This window comes from Camelus bactrianus, chromosome 23 (assembly GCF_048773025.1).
Source record: "Camelus bactrianus isolate YW-2024 breed Bactrian camel chromosome 23, ASM4877302v1, whole genome shotgun sequence".
NCBI classification, from domain to species: domain Eukaryota; kingdom Metazoa; phylum Chordata; class Mammalia; order Artiodactyla; family Camelidae; genus Camelus; species Camelus bactrianus.
The window spans coordinates 14,218,638-14,241,001 of NC_133561.1; the positions used below are offsets into that span (position 1 = coordinate 14,218,638).

Here is a 22,364-nt window from a genome sequence, read left to right on the forward strand (position 1 = left end):
ACTGGAAAAAATGCAAAGCTGGTCGTTCCTACCACATCTCCATTTATTTGGTATATTTGGCCTATCCAGAACACAGATGAATTTTTAAGAATCATAGAGGATTTTAAAAGATCTCAATCGGGTGTTGGCTCCAATTGAGGATGCTGTTTTACATGCGGTTTCATTGATGGAAGAATTCAGCACAGCTCCTGGCACCAGATGAATAGTGCACCAGAGGAATAGTATCAACCTATTTCTCTATACTTGTTAATAATGACCAAAAGTTGGCCAATTAGACCCCATGGGCCAAATCCAGATGACCATGTTTTTATGTAAATAAAGTTTCATTAGAACATAGCTAGATTCCTTCATTTGTATATTGTCTGTGACAGCTTTTGTGCTCCAACTGCAGAGTTGAGTAGTTATAACAGAGACAATATGTCCTGCAAAGCCTGAAGTATCTATTATCTGGCCCTTTACAGGAAATGTTTGTTGTCCCCATAAACCATCGGAAGCAATTTGCTTTCATCTGGCAGGACCATTGATACACTTTCACTGTCCTACCTCAGAGCTCTTTTGGCTCTACAGTCCCAGCCTGTAGGGATTGTAACTGTCCGTCCATCCCGTAAGACATCAGGCATGTGCATCATGTTAATGATATCGTGCTGACCTGATGAAGAGGATGAATTAACTATTCCAAGTATGTTGTTAAGATACTTCATGCTGGAAGGCAAGTTATAAATCCCATAAATTCAGGGGTCTACACCCCATGAAATTTCTAGAGGTCTAGTGGTTTGGAGCATGCAAGGTATCACTTCATGGTAAAGGATAAGTTGCTACATCTGACCCCTCCTACTACTAAGAAAGATGCACAATGTCTAATAGACCTTTCTGGATTTTGGAGAAAACATAACTTACCGGGTATGCTAGTCCAATCTATTTACCAAGTCATATGAAAGGTCATTAATTTGAGTGGATTCCTGCAGATATTGTGATTTATAATAAGAAATGTATATTTGATCTTTGTTCCCATTGCTGACACAAAGCTCCTAAAACACTTGGAATTTCTCATGATGAGAGTGATAAAGGTGTACTTTGTTATGCTAATGAGATGACTTTTGGAAAGCATCTACATATGAGAGCTGGGTGCCAGGGGAACCAACATGTAATGAAAACGTTGGAACTTTCAGCCCCAACCTGAACCTCTGGGAGATTAGTCACCATGGCCAATGATTTAATCAATCATGCCTACATAATGAAACCTCCATTAAAAACTCCAAAGGACGGGATTTGAAGAGCTTCTGGGTTGGCGAACCCATGGAGATTTGGAACGAGTGGTGTGCTCTGAGAAGGTGAAATCTCCAATGCCCTTTCCCATATCTTGCCCAATTCAGTCCTTCCATTTGTCTGTTCCTGAGTTATATCCTTTTATAATAAACTGGTAATCTAGTAAGTAAAATGTTTCTCTGAGTCCTGTTAGCCAATCTAGCAAATTAATCAAACTCAAGGAGGGGATCATTGGACCCACAATCTATAGCTGGTTGGTCAGAAGCACAGGTGACAACCTAGTGGCTGGTAACTGGAGTCGGGTATAGGGATAGTCATGTAGGACGGAGCCCTTAACCTGCAGGGTCTGGCATTATCTTCAGGTAAGTAGTGTCAGGAATAAGTTGAATAGTAGGACACCCAGCTGGTGTCCCCAAACAGCTTGATACAGGATAAAAAAACCCCACACTTTGGGACTCGGTACAGAAACAAAAGATCCAGAGCAAGAGAAGCCTCTGCAATAGTTCAAGACTGTCATGTAAGCTGCTCTTACATCTAAATGCAGTACATCCCATGGTACTAGAAGGGTCTGTATTAGACAGGGATCCTGTATGAAGCCATTCATCTGATAGGTGACTTACACAGCAGACATTTAGGATTTTGGAACAACACTATGACAGCTTCTTCTGAAAAACTATCCTTTTTTTGAATAGCAGTTTGAAGCTGGAAGCTTTATTATGGACCATCAAATTATAATGCTACCCAAATTGTTCATAAACAACTAAATGTTGTTGACCCTCCAAGCCTCTAAGTTGGGCAGGAATAACATGATTCCATTATCAAGTGGAATTTGAATATGTGAAATCAGATACAAGTAAGTTGAATAAACAAGTGACCCAAATGCTCATGGTCTTCATTTCTGCTACATTACCTCCTTGAACTCACACTTACGACTTCATGGGAAGTTCTCTGTGACCAGCAGACTGAAAGAAAAGTATCTGACCTTGATTACAGAGTTTTGTGTGATACCCTGGTATCATCCTAAAATAGATGGTTAAATCACTGCAGACCCACACTGGGGTGGCCAAGGATGATAGTGTGGAAGGATAAATTTCCCAGTGGGCAGAACTTCCAGCAGTGTACCTGGTTGTTCATTTTGTCTGAGAGATAGCCGGAGATATAAATCTACATTGCTTCATGAGCAGTAGATAATAGTTTAGATGGATAATCAAGGACTTCGAGGAAACATCATTGGAAAATTGGTGACAGAAAAGTCTGGGGAAGAAGTAAATGGATAGAGCTCCCTCAATGGCACTGACCATGTGACTGTTCAGTGAAGCTCAACCTCAGCATAGAAGGATCTTAATAATGGTAAAGGTGACACATTCTGTGAATTTCTGTCAAGTCCCTTTCTTCAATCACTCTTGTCCTGGACCAATGGGCTCATGAACAAAATAGCCATGGTGGCAGAGACGGAGGTTATGCATAGGCTCAGCAACGTGAATTTCCATTATCATGTCTAATCTGGCTACAGCCACTGCTGAGCATCCAACCCACCCTGAACAGAGACTGATCACCAGCCCCCTGAAATAGGACCATTTCTAGTATAATCAGCCAGAACTGGTTCCTTTGTGGGTGTCCAAGTTTCCCTCTTTATAAGAGGGATTGGTCCAATTACACCAGTAATTGGATTAGCTCCCACCCTAATCCAATATGACCTTTTAAAAACTTGATTACCTCTGCAAAGATGCCATTTCCAAATATGATCACACATTTACGAGGTCTGGGATTTAAATGTCAAAAACATCTTTTTGGCAAATACAACTTAATCTATAATATCCTTATATCTCAGTATTTAAATTACAGGATATCAAAGGGAGAGTGGATCTCAAGTACAAGAGGCACGAACATCACCCCGAAATGGATACATTAGCACATGAGGCCATGCATTCTCCTTTGGAGGAAGGGTTAGTGTCCTGTCAATGCAGAGGTGATAGTGGCATCTTATCAGGTGAAAACATCATTTTCTAATGTCTTTGCTTGGAAGATACATATATATGGTTCAAAGAAGTGTAAATGGACGGAAAGTTGTCAAGGAATGGACTGTGGTGGTTTTGTCCAGTATCAACTTAGCTAAATCAGAAACTGCATTTCCTAGAATTCCTTTTCCTGTCTCACACTGGGTCAAGGTTAGCCTTCAGAGAAATCTGCATGAGATTTGGAAGGCAGAAGTGAAGCAGCAGCCGTCACACTCTGAAGAGGGCACTATGGTAACTGGCACACGTTTTCACTGACCTGGTAGCTCACCTCGACTTAGGGCTGCAGCTGTGACTGCAGCTCCCAAAGCTCTCTCCAGAGCTCTTCCTTTGCTTCACAGGTCCTGCACCACGTATACATTCCGCAGCGTGGGAAAGGGCACGAGATCCTCCTCCAAAGTCACCCACACCATGGAGGTTGGTAAAAGGCAAATGTGGGCTCTAGTTTTCCCTCCTAATTCCAGTTCTTCCTCATTCTCCTTTATTCATGCCCACCTTTTGTCCCCGTTAGCTCTGCTGACCCACAGAGACTTCAGCCCATCATTCACGTGGAGGCAACACACTCCCACTGACTTCTTCACTAGACGCAGAGTGTCTTATCCCACGTATCTTCCTCCAAACACTGGCAAAGGTTGTCACAGAGGAAGAAATTGGGAACAAAGGAAACCCTGGCATTCAGAGTCTACCACTTCCATAAAGTCAGAAAATCTTCTTTAGACAGATTTAATTTTGGACAGTTGTTTCTAAATGCTTTTCTAGTCATTTTACACCTCGTATTCACACATATCCACATATTACAACGGTCTCCAATTAGAACTTAAAACCAACATCAATCCATATTTCCTGAGATTGGATGTTACACGCATGGGAAATTAAACATAGATATAATGTCTTGTGGCTTATTTACCAAAGCCTACTCACAAACAGGGTGACGACCTTATTGCTTGATCTCTGTTCAATTTGGCTTGAGCCATTTACCAGCATTCTATCTTAACTTTTCAAGTATGATTCCATTTTCCTAGCTCTTCACTCTGATAGAGTTTTTTTTTTTTTTTTTTTTATAAACTCCCAGTTTCTCCTATTCCCCGTATTTTATCACCCTTTGGAAAGTTATCTTTCCTCATTTACTATCAATATGTAATTGATGGGTTCGGTAGATTTCTCCCTTCATATCTGCCCTTGTTCATGGCCTCCATTTATCAGCTGCCCTGTCCCACCTCCTGCCCTACCTGTCCTTATCCAAAAGCGGCTGGCACAGGCTTTTCCATGAAATATGAACTCCATATCCTGATTAACATCCATTGATTGGAGATGTATTAACTGTGGAAATAAGTGCTTACAGAGGAGCTGAAGCTGCCGTTCTGTTTCATGTAAAGTAGCAATGCCTGTTGCTTCTGTTCTTTTTCAATTAGATAAGTTATAGGCTCATTTTATTAAATTGTTAAGTTCATCCGGCATGAAACAGCCCTCACTGGATTCTGAGAGCGACGCACGCGTCTGTCAGTCAGACTCTGCTTCTCAGAAGACAACACTGAATTTCCCAGCTCAGCTCCAAAGCTCCCAGGGACCACTGAGGCCCAGAAGCTTTAACTGAGCAGGACCCTGTGGGGCCTCCCTGGCACAGGCCTCTCCCCCATATCCGCTGCTTTGCATCCTCTCTGCAGCACCCATGTAATAGTATCTGAGGCACATGTCCTGAGTTGCTCTGCAGATGCTGTAACTCCTGGCAAACAGAAGATGTTAACTACTCAATGATCATAAGCACACAGCCCCCAGGCCTCCTGGAAGCCACAGACTGATGATGTCAACCCCTGTGACACCCCCCTGCTACTTCATCATCAACAAGAGAACTGTGCACAAGCTGACCACATACCCTGGGATGCCTCCCTCACCTGGCCTTTAAAAATGCTTCACTGAAACCCATCAGGGAGTCAGGGCTTTTTGAGTGTCAGCTGCCCTCGACTGCTTGCTTGGTGTCCTGCAATAAACACTGCACTTTCCTTCACCACGACCTGGTGTCAGCAGACTGGCTTTACTGCATGGGTGAGCAGATCCAAGTTTGGTTTGGTAACAAAACGTAGGGAGTCTGGTTCCTAGAGCAATGGCTCGGCTAACCCATATTGTTTCCACGAAGTGGTTAACATTCCTCATGAAGAAAGAGAGGCTAAGTGACTCAAAACAGATTAGTGAAAAAGACCTGAGTCTCTCTCAGAATTCTTGGTATGCTGGTTGGCAGGATTCCTATCTGCCCCAGGACAGTCTTGTTCTCAAAATCAGAAAGTTCAAAAAACATAAATTATTTCCCTGTAGTTAAAGAAGAGAAACTATATTGATTCTTTGCCTTGTTTTGTTAAAAAGAAAAAAGGAAAAAAAGAAAGGGAATAAATGTTACACTATCAGAACTTTAACATTTAGACTTAGAATAAACCAAAAGAACCATCTAGTAAATCATCGTGTATTTTAAATTACCAATGACATATCACCCCCTGCTCCTTAAATACCTTCCAGCACAAAGAAAATTGTTAGTCTGAAGAGCAGAAGGCACCATAAGAGACTGGCTTTTCACCTTAACACTTTGTAGTAAACCAAAATAATTCAAAACAGCTCTCAGTTAACTCCTGTTAAATTCAGTCTCTATTGTTCTGGTAAAAAAAAAAAGTTAAATCACTTCTACTAGAAAGGCTTTTTTTTTTTTTTAAATGTCAAAACATATTTCATCATCACATTTGTCAGAAAATGTTCACAAAAATGTTATCTCTAAATGAAGTCCCACAGAATTGAAAATGCTCAGATTCTTCAACTCTTTTACGAACCCCAGGCAAATTTCAGTTTTCTGTGAATCTTCCTTGTAGCCAGTTCCCTCTAGGCATCTATTTTAATAAAACATAAAATAACGCGTGGATTGTATTCTTCCCCTACCCAGCCCTTACTCCTCCTCTGTGGACTGGGAACCTGTGGAACACCAGCTATGTGTTCACCAAGTGTGATGGCAAAGTCGTACTTACGAAGATGAACTCAGTTCACTGGCAAAAGAGTAGGAACTAGCAACGTGTTGCAATGCACACTCTGTGATCACTGTCACCAAAGATGCCAAGTGAGAAAATGACAGTGGAGGAGGTGGGGTGTCAAGACCCTTAATTGGCAGAGTGTCACAAATATTTACCAAAGAGCCACTGGGGAGATCACGGAATTCTAACCAATTAATCTCGCAGTGACCTCATCACCAAGGCTCAAAGGCTGGTGTCGAGGCCCCTCACTCCTTTCAGGAGATGCTACCAGAGGCTTCTGGTTTGTAAGAGGAATTACTTTGGCAGAAGTGGATGGTGGGGCTGTGACAATAGAGGGGATCATGACTGGACTGACTGGAGCTCTTTTACATCCTTATTAATTCTCTCTGCTTCACACTGAGGCCAGAGAATATTTTTCCCTTCCCCATCGCTCTTCCCCTGTGTAAAAATGTGTGTTTATTTCCACTGGGGTTACACGTACAAGTTACCAGAGGTAAGAGATGCTTAAGCCTACGTTGAGGAGGAAAGAGGAGGAAAAAAGACACATCTCCAAATGAGTTTCATTTATATAATGAAAATAAATTTTTACACAATCAACAGAAACACACCAAGTTTTTTTTTTTGCGAAAAATATTTTTAAATAAATTTTTATCTTTTTTTTTTTTTACATTCTGATATACATATGTAACAAGGTTTATGGCACTGTAACCAGAGTCAAATCAAAGAAAAGAAAATTAAACAAAGGGAAAAGGTGGGAAAGAAAAGTAACTGGTTTCCTTTAATCCCTCTCTATCTCCAAACTGGCAACGTTGCACTATTTGTCTGTCATTCGGCTGCCAGCTCTAACTCGTTTGCACACTCAAAACACCACATTATTGCACAAGAAGCCAGCGAAGGCATATGGTATAATGGTCAGTTCCTTGCTATTTCAAAAAACCTCTGAAACCCAGAAAGGGAGAAAAATAATCCGGAGTATGAAACACACAAAATCAACAGTATCCTTTGCCTCTTTGATGAGTGTGAAGCGTTCTTAGACCACTTAAGCTGCTCTGGTCTTCTCTTTGCACCACTGAGCACAGCAGGGCTTGGTTTGGTTGGGTTTTTGTTTTCTGTGTGGACAGCCCAGGCAGATCCCGGGCCTTCACGATTCAAGGTCTTGTCTACTAACTTTTGGTTCTTTTTAATTGGTTTAAAGTGTAGCATCTTCGGTCTATGAACCTGCACAGACTAATTCATCGTAAACTCTACAAATAGCTTAAAAGGAAAAAGGGGGAGAAACAAGTTTGATCATATTTTTATTGTCGGCTTAAAAAAATCACTTCTTTAGCCTCCCTGCTTTGTCAGTTCGCGGGAAGTAAATCTCAATGGCATCAAAAGTTAAATTCTTCTCACACTTGTTAAAAATAAAAAGGTTTTTAAACAAGTTTGTCTCCATTCACAACCTTTACCCCCATCTTTAAAAAAAAAGAAAGAAAGAAAAAAGAAAAGAAAAGAACGAATCCATCCTCTTTCCTCTTCGTCTCCTAATGGAGAACAGTAATCCTTTCCAGCCAGACTGTCGTCACACCACCGTCTCCACGCCCATCAGCTTTGGTGTAAGGATTCGCGGTGTCACGCCGTTGTTGAGGTCTTCTTCAAACTCCAGCAACTGCCCCATGAAGTTAAGATTTGGGGAAATAATTGGTCGTTTGCCTTTGACAAATTTATAAGCATCAGTCATGGTCATCCGCGTGTGTTTCATCAAGTAAGCGATGACAATGGTGGCTGAGCGGGACACCCCCGCCTGGCAGTGGATGAGAAGCCCCTTCCCACACTGGTGAGCTTCCTCTGGAGCAAGGGAAAAAGGGAAGAGGCAAAGAGAAGGAGAAAGAGAAAGGGAAGGGGAGAGGTTAATCTTTTATCTAGACTCGACAATGCCATATTCTGTAGAGAAAGAATTCATGAAAACGGTTTTGAAACAAAGTATAATTTACCAGTTAATTATGTATGTTTAATTCACTACGTCCAGAACTGGCTATGTTAGCACATATAAGAAGCTATATTTCTACATTTAAAGAGAAGATGGGGTGAATGAGTCATTCACAAAGTTAACTTCACACATGATGGTGGCCAACTGAAGTGGGAGTCACGACCCAATTAGCTTAAATGTTAAGCAAGCTACTGATTCAGGAGGGCTTTCTGATGAAGGACGTTAATTCCTATCACCACGTCGTGGGATTTATCAAAACTAGTGCTATTGACGATGTCTCTCCCACCTGTGATAGAGGGGAAAAAAAATTTCCTTTTTATACGATAGAATTGCTCTGTACAGGAGCTGGTGTTGAATGGGTAAGAGTTTCAGTCTTATGAAACTCCAAAGGAGGTAGAAGGAACAAAACTCAACTAGAAAGTTACTGTGTTCAGCTTCTCACTAGAAAACCCTACTGTTGCAAGTTAAAGACTTGCAGGGCTCAAGCATAGGGTGTCACCTACATCGGAACAGTTCCAACCCCTCCACATCTGCGCGTGCCTTTCCAACATGGCAATGATGCAGAGGAAGGAGGAATTCCAGTGATGGCTCAGAATCCAGCACGATGGAAAAAGGTAATACTCTAAAGGTTTTCAGATATATCAAAAGCCCAGGAGAAGAGCTTGTGGGCACTGCCTAAGTGGATTCTTAATGACATTCTAAACTAAAAAGCATCCCAAAGAAAGCATCCCTGCAAAAATTACCAACTGGATGAAGGGCAGGAATGGAGAGAGAGCGTTCTAACATAAACTACTTCTGTCGGCTACTCACCGATAAACCAAAGAAAGAAACATCATGCAAGTTTTTATCTTAAAAATCTAGAGATTTAGCTTATTTCTCATAGATAGTAGTATTTTGGGAAAGTATTTCCTGTTTTCAATTTCTTCTCTTGAGCACATACTATTTAATGATCTCCACCCGAAGACTGGCAAGCTTGGTGGCAAGAAGATGAGCCACAAAGTGCTAGGTGTGAGACCACTGGTTCCACCTTGTGGTGGACCTTGTGTGGGTCACAACTCCCCAGAGCCTCAGTCTTCCTGTCTGAATAATGGGAATAACATTCCCTAAGCAGGCTTAGGGAGCATGGGAATAATATCACCCAATTCAGGAATAAATAAATGGGCAGAGTTAAACCCTAAACCTAGACTCTGCTTAGTTTATATTACACTCTCTGCGGATGTTATTATGTTTATAAAACCAGCTGTGTTTTCCTTAAAGCAAGACTGTAAGATTTCAGTTTATCTAATGATGGAGCAATGAAAATAAAAAACCGTGCCTGCGCAGGCTGTGATGGGAAATTGTTTTCCAAGTTAAAAGCTATTTACTATTTGTTTTGTTTCCTTCTGCAAAAACCAGGTAAGCCTGAATAATCTATAAGGAATGTGGGTGCTTTGATTGAAATCCTCTTAGAACAAGCATATCTTATGCTACTCATTAAGTGGAAAACGATTTCCTAACTTCCCCCAAGTGGAATTAAGTCAGGTAAAATTGCAGGCATAACATCATGTATCTACCAGGAAGTTCCTCATCTACTTGGCGACAAGTTTTCTTTCCCAGGGTTCAAGGTTTGATTCAGAGATTGGTAATAAAGAATCTAGGTTATCTTTGCAACCACAAATGTGGCCCATTAGGAACTTGTAAACACTGCCCTGGTGTATTGCAAAAAGGCCCCTGGCCTTGGAGTCAAAGGCACCAGGCTCTGGCCCCTTCTCTGATACTAAAATTCCTACGACCTTGGAGAAGTCATGTTACTTTTCTGAGTTCAGTGACCACTCAGAATTTCCTTCCAGACTGTCCTTGCATGGTCCTGTGTTGAAAGCACAGTTAGAAAGGAAATACCTGGGCAAAGTCGCCAGAGTTGCCAGCTCTGCAGCACATCCACCTACCCTGATGGGTGGCTATTAAACCCAAGGTTTTGTTTGTTTGTTTGTCTGTTTGTTTGTTTTGTCTTTTATTTTTTTCCTGACAGAGGAGCACCAAACATGAGGGCTCCTCATTTTTGTTCTGTTTTACTTAGTTTTTTGTTTTGTTATTTTTTTAGGAGCCTTCCTCTTGTTCCTCACTCTTCATCAACCAGTAGTGTCGGTTTTTGGCGGGGGAGGGGTCATTTCATAGGTGTGTAGGGCTATCTCATTGCTGTTTTAATTTGTAATTCCCTACTGGTACATGATGTTGAGTGTATCCTTGTTTGCTCATTTACTCTCTGTGTATCTCCTTTGGCCAGGTGTCTGTTCCAGTCTTTACCCATTTTTGATGGGGCTTGTTCCAGAGTTCTTGGTACAATTTGAACACAAATCCTTTATCAGCTATGTATTTTGCAAATACATTTCTTTCAGTTTGTGGTTTATCTTTTGGTTTTCTGAATAAGATATTTTATAGAGTTTATTCTGAGACATTTCTTCCTGAGACAGAGGCCAGTAACAATCTGCTACAGTATTTAGGAAAAGTACTGGGTCACCTCTTCGTGGTAAGAAAGATTGGAGTCACCTGAAAAAAAAAGACTTTGAGTACCTGCGAGGTGCCAGGTGCTCCCCAAATGGTAATTTGAGCCTTGCAACAGTTTGAGGCTACAGAAGCAACGGAAGTCCAAGTTTAGAATTAGGGTTAGGCTGGCCGTTGCTTCCTTCTGGAGATTAAAAGCCTGCTATTGCTAGAATTTTCCTTTTTGGGGAACAACATGGGCTATACAATTTGTTGGCTCCTACTTCAACGAGTCTGGAGTAAACTAAGAAAATCTAGGGCCATCTCATTAGCACTCACGTTCGTGCCCTTGGCGGCCCCATGTTTAAGAACTGAGACAAAGGAAACAGAAGGGAAACACTCCTCAGCCCCCTGCACTTCTCTCTCTCTCCTCTGCACTGATGTGATGCATAAAGATGTCCACTGCAAGATCATGTTTTACTGAGAAAAGTCCTTCAGAAACACCCATGTAGCAAGCACTACCTTCGCCCCAGCCTCATGGAAAGAGGCTGTACCAGCTGCAAATTAATTTAACTCCAAGTAAAGGAGGGGAGGGTGATTTTGGAAGTGGTATCATATTCACAATGCAGCCAGCCCTTGAGATATGTGGGTATTGGTTCCTGGATACCCCCCCCCCCAGTAAAATTCATGGATGCTCAAGGACCTTATATAAAATGGCACAGTACAGTCAGCTCTCCAAATCCACGAATCCTCAGATGGGAAACCTGCAGACACCGAGGGCCAACTGTGCTTTACTGCCTGCAAGGCTCAGAGGGATGCTTGTAGACCTCAAAACCGCGCCACCTGCTCTGGCCGCCAAGTTCTTACTTTCCACCAATTCTTTTGACATTACATTATAGAGCATCTCAGTGCTAACCCCTACCCCCTATCCTTTGAGAACCTGAGGGATGAGGGTTTCTAGTTGAAAGATCCCAACCCAATTGAATTATGGTTCTATTTTATCCAACCTAATGGCTCTCATACACCTGATGGGTTATGACTGAGGAGCATACTTTGGCTGCACCAGGTGGCCGGGCCCGAAAACACCTCAGAGCAGCTTTTTTTTTTTTTTTTTTTTTTTTTTGCAACACAGGCATAAATCTTGGACTTGCTATCAAAGCAAAAGCCAGAGGGGAAAGGACGGCGGGAGATGAGCAGCCCCGGGGGAGACAGTTACCGATGAACTCGAAAGCCTCTTCAAAGTACTGCCGCAGGTTCTGCTTGTTGCTGTCGGTCGCCGGCAGCCGCTTGTAGTTGAACAAGCCCTTCTCGTAGTGGTAGAGGGGCAGGTGCGTGGTGACGTTGATGACGTAGCCGATGTTGAGCCGCTGCATCGTGTCCAGGTCCTGAGCATCCTGCTCGTTGCCAAGGAATAGGAAGGGCAGGATGGGCGTCAGCTCTGCGTTCTCGATGTCGGGGGTGCTGGGGATGGGCTGAGGTAGCGTGCTCGAGGCCGCAGACGCGCCGCCCCCCACCTCCCGGCACTCCTGGAGCTGGAGGGAGTTGTCACAGAGGTTTTCATGGTTCTGCTTAAAACTGCTAAGTCCACCTGGAACAAAAACACAGCAAGGGAGAATGACTACCGCCCCAGAATCTCCGAGCTGGCAGAAAACGCCACTTTCCTCATAGGAATGAGTGTGCATGGTTGCTTATTACCGAAAAGAGAAGAGAAGAGAAGAGAAGAGAAGAGAAGAGAAGAGAAGAGAAGAGAAGAGAAGAGAAGAGAAGAGAAGAGAAGAGAAGAGAAGAGAAGAGAAGAAAGGAAAGGAAAGGAAAGGAAAGGAAAGGAAAGGAAAAGAAAAGAAAAGAAAAGAAAAGAAAAGAGAAAAGAAAAGAAAAGAAAAGAAAAGAAAAGAAAAGAAAAGAAAAGAAAAAAACAAACATAAAGTCGATTTGAAGACCCAGGGCAAACTTTGAAGGATATTCCTACACGCAGGACTTTGGAAATGTGCTCTTAATACAAACTGGGGCATGTGCCCCTGGAAAGAGTTCCATGAAGCATCAGGAAATTTCATTAGCAGCAAATCTGATCTGCCTCAAAGAGCCATATGCTCAGTGGCCTATATAGAACCTTGTACTTTGGGCGCCCAGGAAGGCATGGATGACTTCCTCTGGCAGAGAATCTCAGCCAGTATCTGGGTACTGCAGGGGCGTGTCTTGAACCCTTCATAAGCTCACATCACCCGGGAGGCCAAGTTTGCGCCAAGTACAGCAGGGTGTTTATGAGCAGGGACCTTGGAAGAACCAGATTATCTTGGCTATCATTCCAGTTCCACCACTTCCTAAGTCTGTGACCTGGATAAGTTAATTTCTCTCTCTGTGCCTCAATTTCCCCATCTGTAAAATGAAGGTAATGGCATATACCTGTTAGTGTGATTGGGAGTCTGGAGTGAACCAGTGCATGTAAAATATGCAAACTTCCCCCTCATCAAATGCCGTGTAACTCATGGGAGTGTGTCTTAAGGAAATCATCTGTCCCAGGATATCCAGCTAGATGCATAAAGATGTTCGCAACGGCAGTATCTGTTTTCTGGAAAAGCCAAGTAAAATTCAAAAGCATTTTTTTAAAGGGAAAAGTTGTCATATTTACCCAACAGAATATTATGTAGCCATTAAAAGTTGTGAAAGGAATATGAGAATAAAGAAAATGTTTCTACTTAATATTAACTGAAAAAAGCCAATTCAAAAACATTCACCATCCATGTGCTCAAAAGCTTAAGAACCATGCAAGAAAGAACACTTGTTTCAGTTAGGAAATCTTTGGATCACAATTTATTGTTTCAACTTTTTCTTTAATATCTGTTAGATGCATGGCACACATGGATAAGCCCAAATGATTATTACAAAGGTCAAGCTACACACTGTACATGGAAGGACTATGAAATCTGAGTTGATTTTATTACTACCAAATGAGTTCTAATTCTTATCCACTGGATACACCCTGGCCTTCCCTTTGAACAGAGGGGGAAGTTGGAGATCTCCTAGAAGCTGAAAGCCACCACAACCAACATTCCCCCACCCCAGCCCAGAGAGATGCCTTACTTCTGTCTTGATAGTTTCAGCAGATAAGGGAGGAAACATAAAGTGTGAACAGGATATGGCTGTGTTGAAATAAATACAGGAAGTCTATCTGTCCGCTGGTTTCTGAACCCAACATATGTCCTTCTCCATTTCGAGTCCCATCTTTGGCAACCACAGCAGGAAGCCCCAGACTGTAACCCAGACCAAGTCTCAGGGCCGCTTAGAGCCAATGCACATGGGTCGTATGAACCAGAGAAGTCGTGTTTTCATGAATACCCGGCAGTGACTCAGAGCTCATACGATGGGGGTAATGTTATGATCATCTGTAAGTGTTGAAACCTACCTTCACTTTTTGAAAAGAAGAACAGGAACTATAAATTCATTTTAATGGATTTCTAGAATTAAACTCTGGCTTGATGTATTATTAGTTTATTCTGATATGAAATAATGATTTAAAAAAAAAGTTTTCCTGGATCCAAAGAGATCATTTTTAAAGTAGACAGAAGAAATGGAAGCCACCAGAAAAAGTTCATGAGTGAATACCTAAACAAAAATTTGAAATTACCCACTGTCACCTCCACAAAAGAGACTTGAAAGAGTTGTTTTAAAATCTGCTCAGCTTTGTCTCCATAAAATCCAAGTAAAGAGTTCCACACTGGTTCTGTGATGGGAACCTAATTCACTTTTTTTTTCCCCTTAAGAAAAAGACAGTTGTTACACTTTTCCACATAAGATGAGAGGACAGAACAACAAAACAAACTCAAAAGAAGTCTTGAAGGGGGTGGGTTGAGGAGGTTCTCTCTGTTCTTACTTAGGGTACTCAGGCTGTAATTTGTCTTAAAAGCAGCTAGCTTAAAAAAAAATGCAAGCCAGAAAACCACACACACAGAAAAAAGCAGCATACAGCTTTTTAAAATTCTGTCTCTAACACCTCCTTTCCCAATGACATCAGCTGGAGGCTCCCCACCTGCCCAGTTGCCATAGCAGTTACACAAAGACATACAATGACATCAGTTGGCATGATATCAGCTCTTTGAGTGCAAACAATACAAGAAGAACTACTTTGTTTAAGGCCTTTGGTACAACTGTGTTCTGGGGAGCCAATGATGTAATGCTAACAGGTGGCATGGGCCTTCCATTTGCCTAATGGGGGGAAAAAAACCCATGGGGGAGGGAGGGGGAGGGAATCTGAGACAGACAGACACAGAATGCTCTGAATCCCAGGGGGTGTTCACATGCAAAATTATGTGTATATTGTATGTTTAAGCCACGTGGGAACTCTGTTGATCGCATATTTGGAGGCAGAGTGAATAGAAAAGGAAATATTCTAATTCACACATATTCGCTCAACAAGGAAACTCTCATGGAGGGATAGGAACAAACACTCTGTTCAATTGCCAGTCTGCTGACCAGCGGCGGCATCAGTTCTCATTAAGGGCTGTGCACATCTATATGCTGCGGTTAAAGAACTCTCTCTGGGGACGGTGTTAAGGCCAAGTGAACCAGTAGAAGCTCACACTGGTGGTTTTTAGAGAGAAATGTCTGCAGGGAAGATGGTTTCCTTCCCTTAGGGGTTTGGGGTTGGAAGCCGGGGTGGGGTAAAGGGAAGGAGGAGTGCTAATATGGTTCTCTCTTCCAACTACTTTTCTTCTACCCCACTCCATCGTGGCCTACTACAGCCTGAACAGACTGGCCACTTAATGAGTTTTGATTATTTCATATTTGTCATTACTATATAGGAACATTACAACATGATAACTAACAACTGAAGTAGAGGCAGTGAAGCCTGGTGGCTTCACTGAAGGGGTAGAGGCAGGCAGACCCAGGCTGCAAATGTGATGCTGTCTCATGAGAGTTGTGAGACCTGTAATAAATCCCTTTCCTTCATTAAGCCTCAGTTTACCAATCTGTAAAATGGATAAAAATGTCACCTCCCCATAGAGTTGTGGTACAGGAAGCCTGGGTAAACAGTTTGATATATAATCAGGCATTCGACAAATAATGTCTTATTACTCCAATGTTATCCCTGCCGTCCTTACTGCCAGTTGATCTTGGCACCCAGAGGTCCCCAAGAACCCTAAACGCGGTGCGGTGATCCTGAGGTCAGAATGCTCGGGCCTGAATCCCAGCACCACCAAACTCTAGCTCTGAGACCTGGTGCAAGTTTCTGATCTCCTGGTTTCCCCGTTTCCCCACATATAAAACAAAGACACCTACTTTACATGACAGTTTTGACGATTAAACTGACTTAAAAAAAATACTTTGAAACAGTATCTAGCACATATGAAGCACTTTTTTCATTACTTGGGAAAACTACCATTTTAAAGATTCTTTTTTTTTTTTTTTTAAATCTACCTAATATAAAGACTCTAAATGATAAGGAAGCTAATTTTCCAGAGTCTTTATTTTTAAAAGCTTCTTGAAAAAGAACAAGAAACCAAGGTATCTGAGCAGTTTTTAGAGTTTAAATAATAGACTTTTCTTCATAAAGAAAGCAGCAGCTCCCTCTCCTTCCTAAACGAGTACCTCTGATGTCATTTTCTTTGTCCCAGCTTTCCCAATAAAGCCTGCATGGCTTCGGAGTCCTGGCTTTTCCAGAGGAGACTGGATGTTTTCAATAAAATCCCTCTTGTCCCCTCTCCGTCCCCCTCTTCCCCGTGCCCCCATGTCCCCAGCAGGCTGAGTCGTCTCCATGGACACTCAATGCCCACAGTTATCAGTGCAAATGCTTTCTAGGCAGGAGCAACAACGCTGGAAGCAAATATTTCAAACCTTATCTCCAAACCAGGTTCTCTGTCAGAATGAGTATGGTCAGCACGATGATTCTGAATGGCCACAACGAAAGCTGCCCAGCACCCCTAAGCAATGTGTAGCCATCCAACTGGCTAGTTTCCTCCAACAGGAGATCAGCGAGGTGATGGTCCCCCAGAGGCCATGGATTCTAGTTTTAGTGGGGAACCTCTCTTTGTAGACGTGTTTCAGCCCCTGTAGCTGTTTTGGCCATTGCTGGCCTAGAAACACAAGAGTCCTGTGTCACGTGCTTCAGAAGCAGTGCTCTGGGTGGCAATTTAAAGAAACCACATCCAACTGCAGACTCTATCAACAGATTTCCATATTCCAAAGATGGCCAGCACTTTTGCACACAGGTGTTTTTGGCTTGATGGTAAGTTGAAAAGTGGGCATTTTCCAGAAATTTAAGGAAAACTCTCACTGAAGGTCAGCAAGTGGCATTAACACCCAAAGAAAGGTGGAAGGGCACTCAAGCTGGACTTTTCCACAAGCTTGCTGCAAATATACCGATTGCCCCTTTTTGTTGTCTAGCTTTTCTTACCGGGTGACTAGTTTTTTAAAATTAAATGGTACTTGATAATAGTGGTTAGGAACAAAGATGCTGGAGCCAGACTGTCTGTGTTTAGAATCCTGGCTCCCATCACGAACCGGCTGTGTTACCTTGGTGAGCTACTTAACACCTCTGCACCTCAATCTCCACATCTATAATGTGGAGTTAACGGCAGTATCCATCTCACAGGCTTTTAATGTGGGTAAAATGCTACATGAGGTAGGTAACATCACTATAAAAGGGAAAGATAACTGGTGTAAGTGGGTCTTCATGGATGCTATTTTGTGGGTTCTCCGTGGAAACTGAAGTCCCTCTCAGCCGACTGTCAGGATTCCACTCTCACGAGGATCCTTGTGGAAGAAACAGAGCTTGGATAATTTGGAACTGACATCAGGCTTCCTGACTTGAAACTCCCAAAGAAGGGGTCAGAGTTGTTTCATACTTTTCAGGGCAGAAAATCATCACCTTAACAGGAAAAATATTAGGGATATTAGCTAGATCCACAAAGATTACTTCTACCTCTTGTTTTCCATGAGATTGTCTTCATAGGTCCTAAACAGGTCTGGGTATTTTGTAGTAGGAATGATTTCAAGTTCAACGCCAGATGGTGTCACCTCAACTGTCTTATGATCCTGTCCCCAGGGAACGTGTATTCTTCCCTAAGGGGAATTAAGGGAGGCTGTATCGTTTTGCTGGTGGGGACCATGAGTCAGAGAGGAGTTCCCCTATAATCACATCATTTCATTGCTCACAAGTGAAATGTCCAACACGTGAAAAAACATAAGCAAGGAGTTACCATACAGCTTAACACTCTTTGAAAAAAAATTAGGATCTTGAATTCAGTTGAGCACATGTTGATTATTTGCATAAATATCATTAAGTGTTCCAGGAAGATATATCTGCACATATGTTAGTCTCTTGCTGCATGGATTTTTTTTTTCTTTTTTTTTTACTGTCTGGTGTCTCTGGTTGGAGATACAAGTTCTCTAGGGATTTATTTTAAAAGCGAACTCGAGAAGGCAGTGTGTTCTCTACAAGGCAGCAGGGGAAGAGTGCAGGGGTAGTCTTATTTAAATCCCTTTGTACACGGGATTTAGCTGTGTCACAGGAAGACAGGTGATCTGTTGATGCATTTGATACCAAAAGCTGTAGGGAACTGATTGATCTCTTGGTCATGGACGGGTGATCAGTTTCTTTTTGGAAATAATTTACAGAAATTAAAAGAGAAGTAAAAGGATCTCTCTGGTATCTATTTTACCTAATGCCATAAGGAGAATTACTTCAAGAATGCCCCTCCCCAAACTGTCTTCCCATAACAGACTAAAGAGGACTCCTGTCCTTTTACTTAATAGTAATCTAACCGAGTTGTATTTGGTGAGGTTCCGAGAGAACAAAAAGAAAATTTGTGAAAAGTTTATACCAGAGTCTTCTCAAGTTTTGAGTTCATGATACAATCCTTTCGTTGGCTCTTCTGCTGGACAAAAATCACCCTTGAGACTACTGATGCTTACCTGAGATAGGTATTGCTTGTAGCATCATTGCAACTCAGGGACCTCATTTTTGTTTACCTCAGATTATGTGCCATCCCTTTCACCCCAGCAATTTGGTAGATTATAAAATCTAGCATTCAGGAAATCAGCAAATATTTGACTACAATAAATACCAAGAACTAAAAACAAGAACTTTCGCTCCTTCCTCATCTTTGTGTAATTTACAGCGTGCTTTCAGCTAAATTTTTGACTCTACATACTTCTACAACTCTTTTCAATTATTAATTTGTTTGGGGGCTCTTTATTTCTCATGTTTTAAAATACGTTGTTTCCCTCTTTGACTGATAAAAAGCTTTGTAATGCCCTCAATGGAAAAAAAAAATTTTTTTTTAAATCCCGCCTAAATATTTCCCTCAAGAAAGTGAACTGAGTCAGAAAGTTCCCATGACTTGGGAACTATGATTTGCAAAAATTGAAAATGAAGCTTTAATTGTATGCCTTCCAAGAAATGCTGACCCTAGCATGTTTTTGTCAAAGTTGAAAAGATTCTCTTTCTGTCTCCACCACCTCACCCTCAGCTCAAAGTCGCCTTTGCCCCCTCCCCTCTGGCAACCACTAGTTTGTTCTCTGTATCTAATGAGTTTGTTTCTGTTTTGTTTTGTCTGTTCATTTGTTTCATTGGTAGGGGGACAAGCAACATAGATAAAGGGGATTAAGAGATACAAAGTTCCAGCTATAAAATATACCAGTCATGCAGATGAAATGTATAGCATAGGGAATACAGTTAATAATATTGTAATAACTCTGGAGGGTGATGGGCGGTAACCAGACTCACCATGGTGATTATTTTGGAATGTAAAAAAATATCAAATCGCTGTGTTGTACACCTGAAACTAACATAATATCGTATGTCAACTCCAACTCAATAAAAAATAAAATGAGCTAATTTTATGGTACATAAATGATAGCTCCATAAAGCTACTTTAAAAACAAATAAAAACAAAACAAAAACAAACACACAAAAAAGAAGTTGCCCCAGGTGCATATAAGTCCCTTTACTACAGAATTGGTGCAGAAAAGGGCCAGGGATTAAATTTCAACCTGCTGAAGCAGCTCTGGATTGCGCGCGCGCGCGCGCACACACACACACACACACACACACACACACACACACACACGTACACACAGGCAGCTTCCGGTTAGCACCCTTGGAGGGAGATACACTTCTATTGCTCCCTTCTGACCATCCCTGCTTTAAGGCTTTAATGAGTAACCAGTGTTTATGATTCCACAAGTTTAATTTGTGTGTATTTGAATAACACGGGCAGATCTTTGAAAGGCTACTTCACAAGCACGTAAATACAGCCTGTGTCTTTAAATCTGTTACCTCATTTATTTACATTAGAACAGAAGGCACTGCCAGAAGCAACAGCTGATGACAGTCATGTAATTTTCCACAAAGACAACAATTAAGCAGCCTTGTGTTATTTTAATGAGCAGATGACTTTTCTGTGAGCAGGCTTCAAACTGTTAAGATCACAGAGTTCCCACAGCCAGGAAGCCCTGGATTTTTGCAGAAGTCACTGTGACTTTAAGGAACAGCACCCTTTGGCCAGTCTTGGCTCCTCTCCGTCCCTCCCCACCTCCCCATCGGTTCTGTCATAAACTTCAAGAGGAAAACAGGAGAGAAGCAGATGCTACCTGGAATACCCTAGAATCTTAAATATCCAATGAATCCACAGAATATTTTTTAACCTATTTTGGAAAGAGTCGAGGGTGGGGGTGGGAAAAGTGGTCAAGTCTCCGTCCCCGCCCCCCACACCCTAAGGCTCCATTCGTGCAGAGAACCCCATCTGTACACCCACCATCCCCATTCTACCTCCAAAAAATTGCAAGAAGCACCACGTGGAGGGCGGGGGATGGGCATAATTGACTTCCCCAAGTCACTTGCTCAGCCTGAGTGGCAGGAGGAGCCTGGATTGGTCAGAGCAGAAGTTTCCCGGGGATCCAGTTGCCCCCTTCATCCCCTCAGTCTGTCCAAAGCCCCGCCTGGGGGAGTCTCATTTTCATAGGGAGTTCATCAACCCCTAGACTGAGCCGCACTCCCACTCACAAAACTGCTGAGGAAAGAGAGTGTTTCTTCTCATGACGCCCAGGGGCTTTGGGAGTCAATCACATGAACGGCTTGCCACCAAGAAGTGCGACTGTCCAAATGCAGGCTGGGTTTATGGAGGGAACAGAAAAACAGCCACGTTCCAGCCTCAGGCTCCTGGCCATTTGCAAGTTCCGATTCCCCTCTGATTTCTCTAACCCTCCATGTCTAGACTTCATCTATGTCCGCCCAGACCAGCCAGCTCCCCGGGCAAAAGGAACGTCATAAACACGCAGCGCAAGTCTCTGGGTTTTCTTCAGAGACACCCCAGTTCTATGAACACACATTTCACTGGGAGCAAGCCCTCCCAGCCACTTATAGACTTGAGTGACGGGCTGAAGATGTCCCTTCCGTCTCCCCTCCTCCCTCCCTCCCCACCGGTCAGGGTCCAGTGGGAGGAGATGGATGATAAATATACAAACACACAAATAAAAAGGTAATGATTAATGATGATTAGGGCTATGAGGTGCCCTCCGGTTCCTGGGTGCTGGGAGAGGGGACTAATTGGATCAGGGTTCATGGAAGACTCCTCTGGTGATAAGAAGGGATTGACTGGTTTGGAAAAGAGGGATCGGGAAGGGAGCCAGGAGGATAGTCCAATGGAGGCAGAGAGAACCACACCGGGAGTGGGTGGGGAAGGCAGGACACTCAGGAGGCCTGCAATGACTCAGAGGGATGGAAGATGGGGAGCAGTGTGAACTTGCAGGGGAGACAGTGGAGAATGGCCAGTGGAAGGCAAAGAAGTCCGCAGAGGGCCTCTCAGGGACATTCAGCGGTTGCGATTTTATCCTAAGTTCAGGGAGGCCCCTGAATGTTTAGAAGTCCATAATATGTGATCGATATGGGTTTGAAAGGACAAGGGAGAGAAAAAGAGAGCTAGAAAAAAATTCATCAGATTTAGGTGCAATGTACCTATATTTCAAACCCTGGACAAAATTCATACACTTTCTTTGCCAGAATACATGTTTTGTCCCCGTTAGGGACTGAAGTGTGTCTCTCCCACAAATTCACATTCTGAAGCCTTAACCCCAATGTGACAGTATTTGGAGATGGAGCCTTTGAGAGATAATTAGGTTAATGAGCTCATAAGAGTGGGTGGGGGCCTCATGATGGGGGTTAGTGCCCTTATAAGAAGAGACACCAGAGAGCTTGGTCTCTTTCTGCCTCTCTCTTCCCTCTCCTGTTCTCTCTCTCTCTCCCATTGAGGACAAAGACATAGCAAGAATGTAGCCATCTGCAAGCCAGGAAGACCTCACCAGAACTTGACCATCCTAGCACCCCAATCTCGGACTTCCACCCTCTAGAACTATGAGAAAATAAATGTCTGTTGTTGAAGTTACCCAGTCTATGGTAATTTCTTGTGGCAGCCCCAGCAGACAAACACAAGGTCCCTTTTAATTCCCAGGATAGCTTCCTTTTTTAAAATATAAATTATAATTCTTACTTTTGAAGAACCATATCAAAACCCCTGGACTGCCTGAGACCCTGGCCTCTGGGAGCCAACCCAAGGTGGTGCCGTATCTTAAAGTCAAGCCAGAAATGGTCCAAAGTTAAGACAGGGATGCTGCCTGAAGGACTGGCATACTCCTAAGAGGCAAATCCAT

General features: G+C 42.7%; 1 protein-coding gene across 2 annotated transcripts in view; it reads right to left on the reverse strand.

Moving 5' to 3' along the window:
* Window positions 1–6,843: 6,843 nt before the first annotated feature.
* The window catches only part of DUSP10 (dual specificity phosphatase 10), a 38,145-nt gene continuing 22,624 nt past the window's right edge, over window positions 6,844–22,364 (reverse strand). For both annotated transcript variants that reach the window (XM_045509497.2, XM_010973996.3), the window contains 2 exons: window positions 11,935–12,306; window positions 6,844–8,116 (listed from right to left, as the gene is read on the reverse strand). In XM_045509497.2, coding sequence (XP_045365453.1) covers window positions 7,851–8,116; window positions 11,935–12,306 — 638 coding nt within the window. In that variant the 3' untranslated portion in view covers window positions 6,844–7,850. The remainder of the gene's footprint in view (window positions 8,117–11,934; window positions 12,307–22,364) is intronic.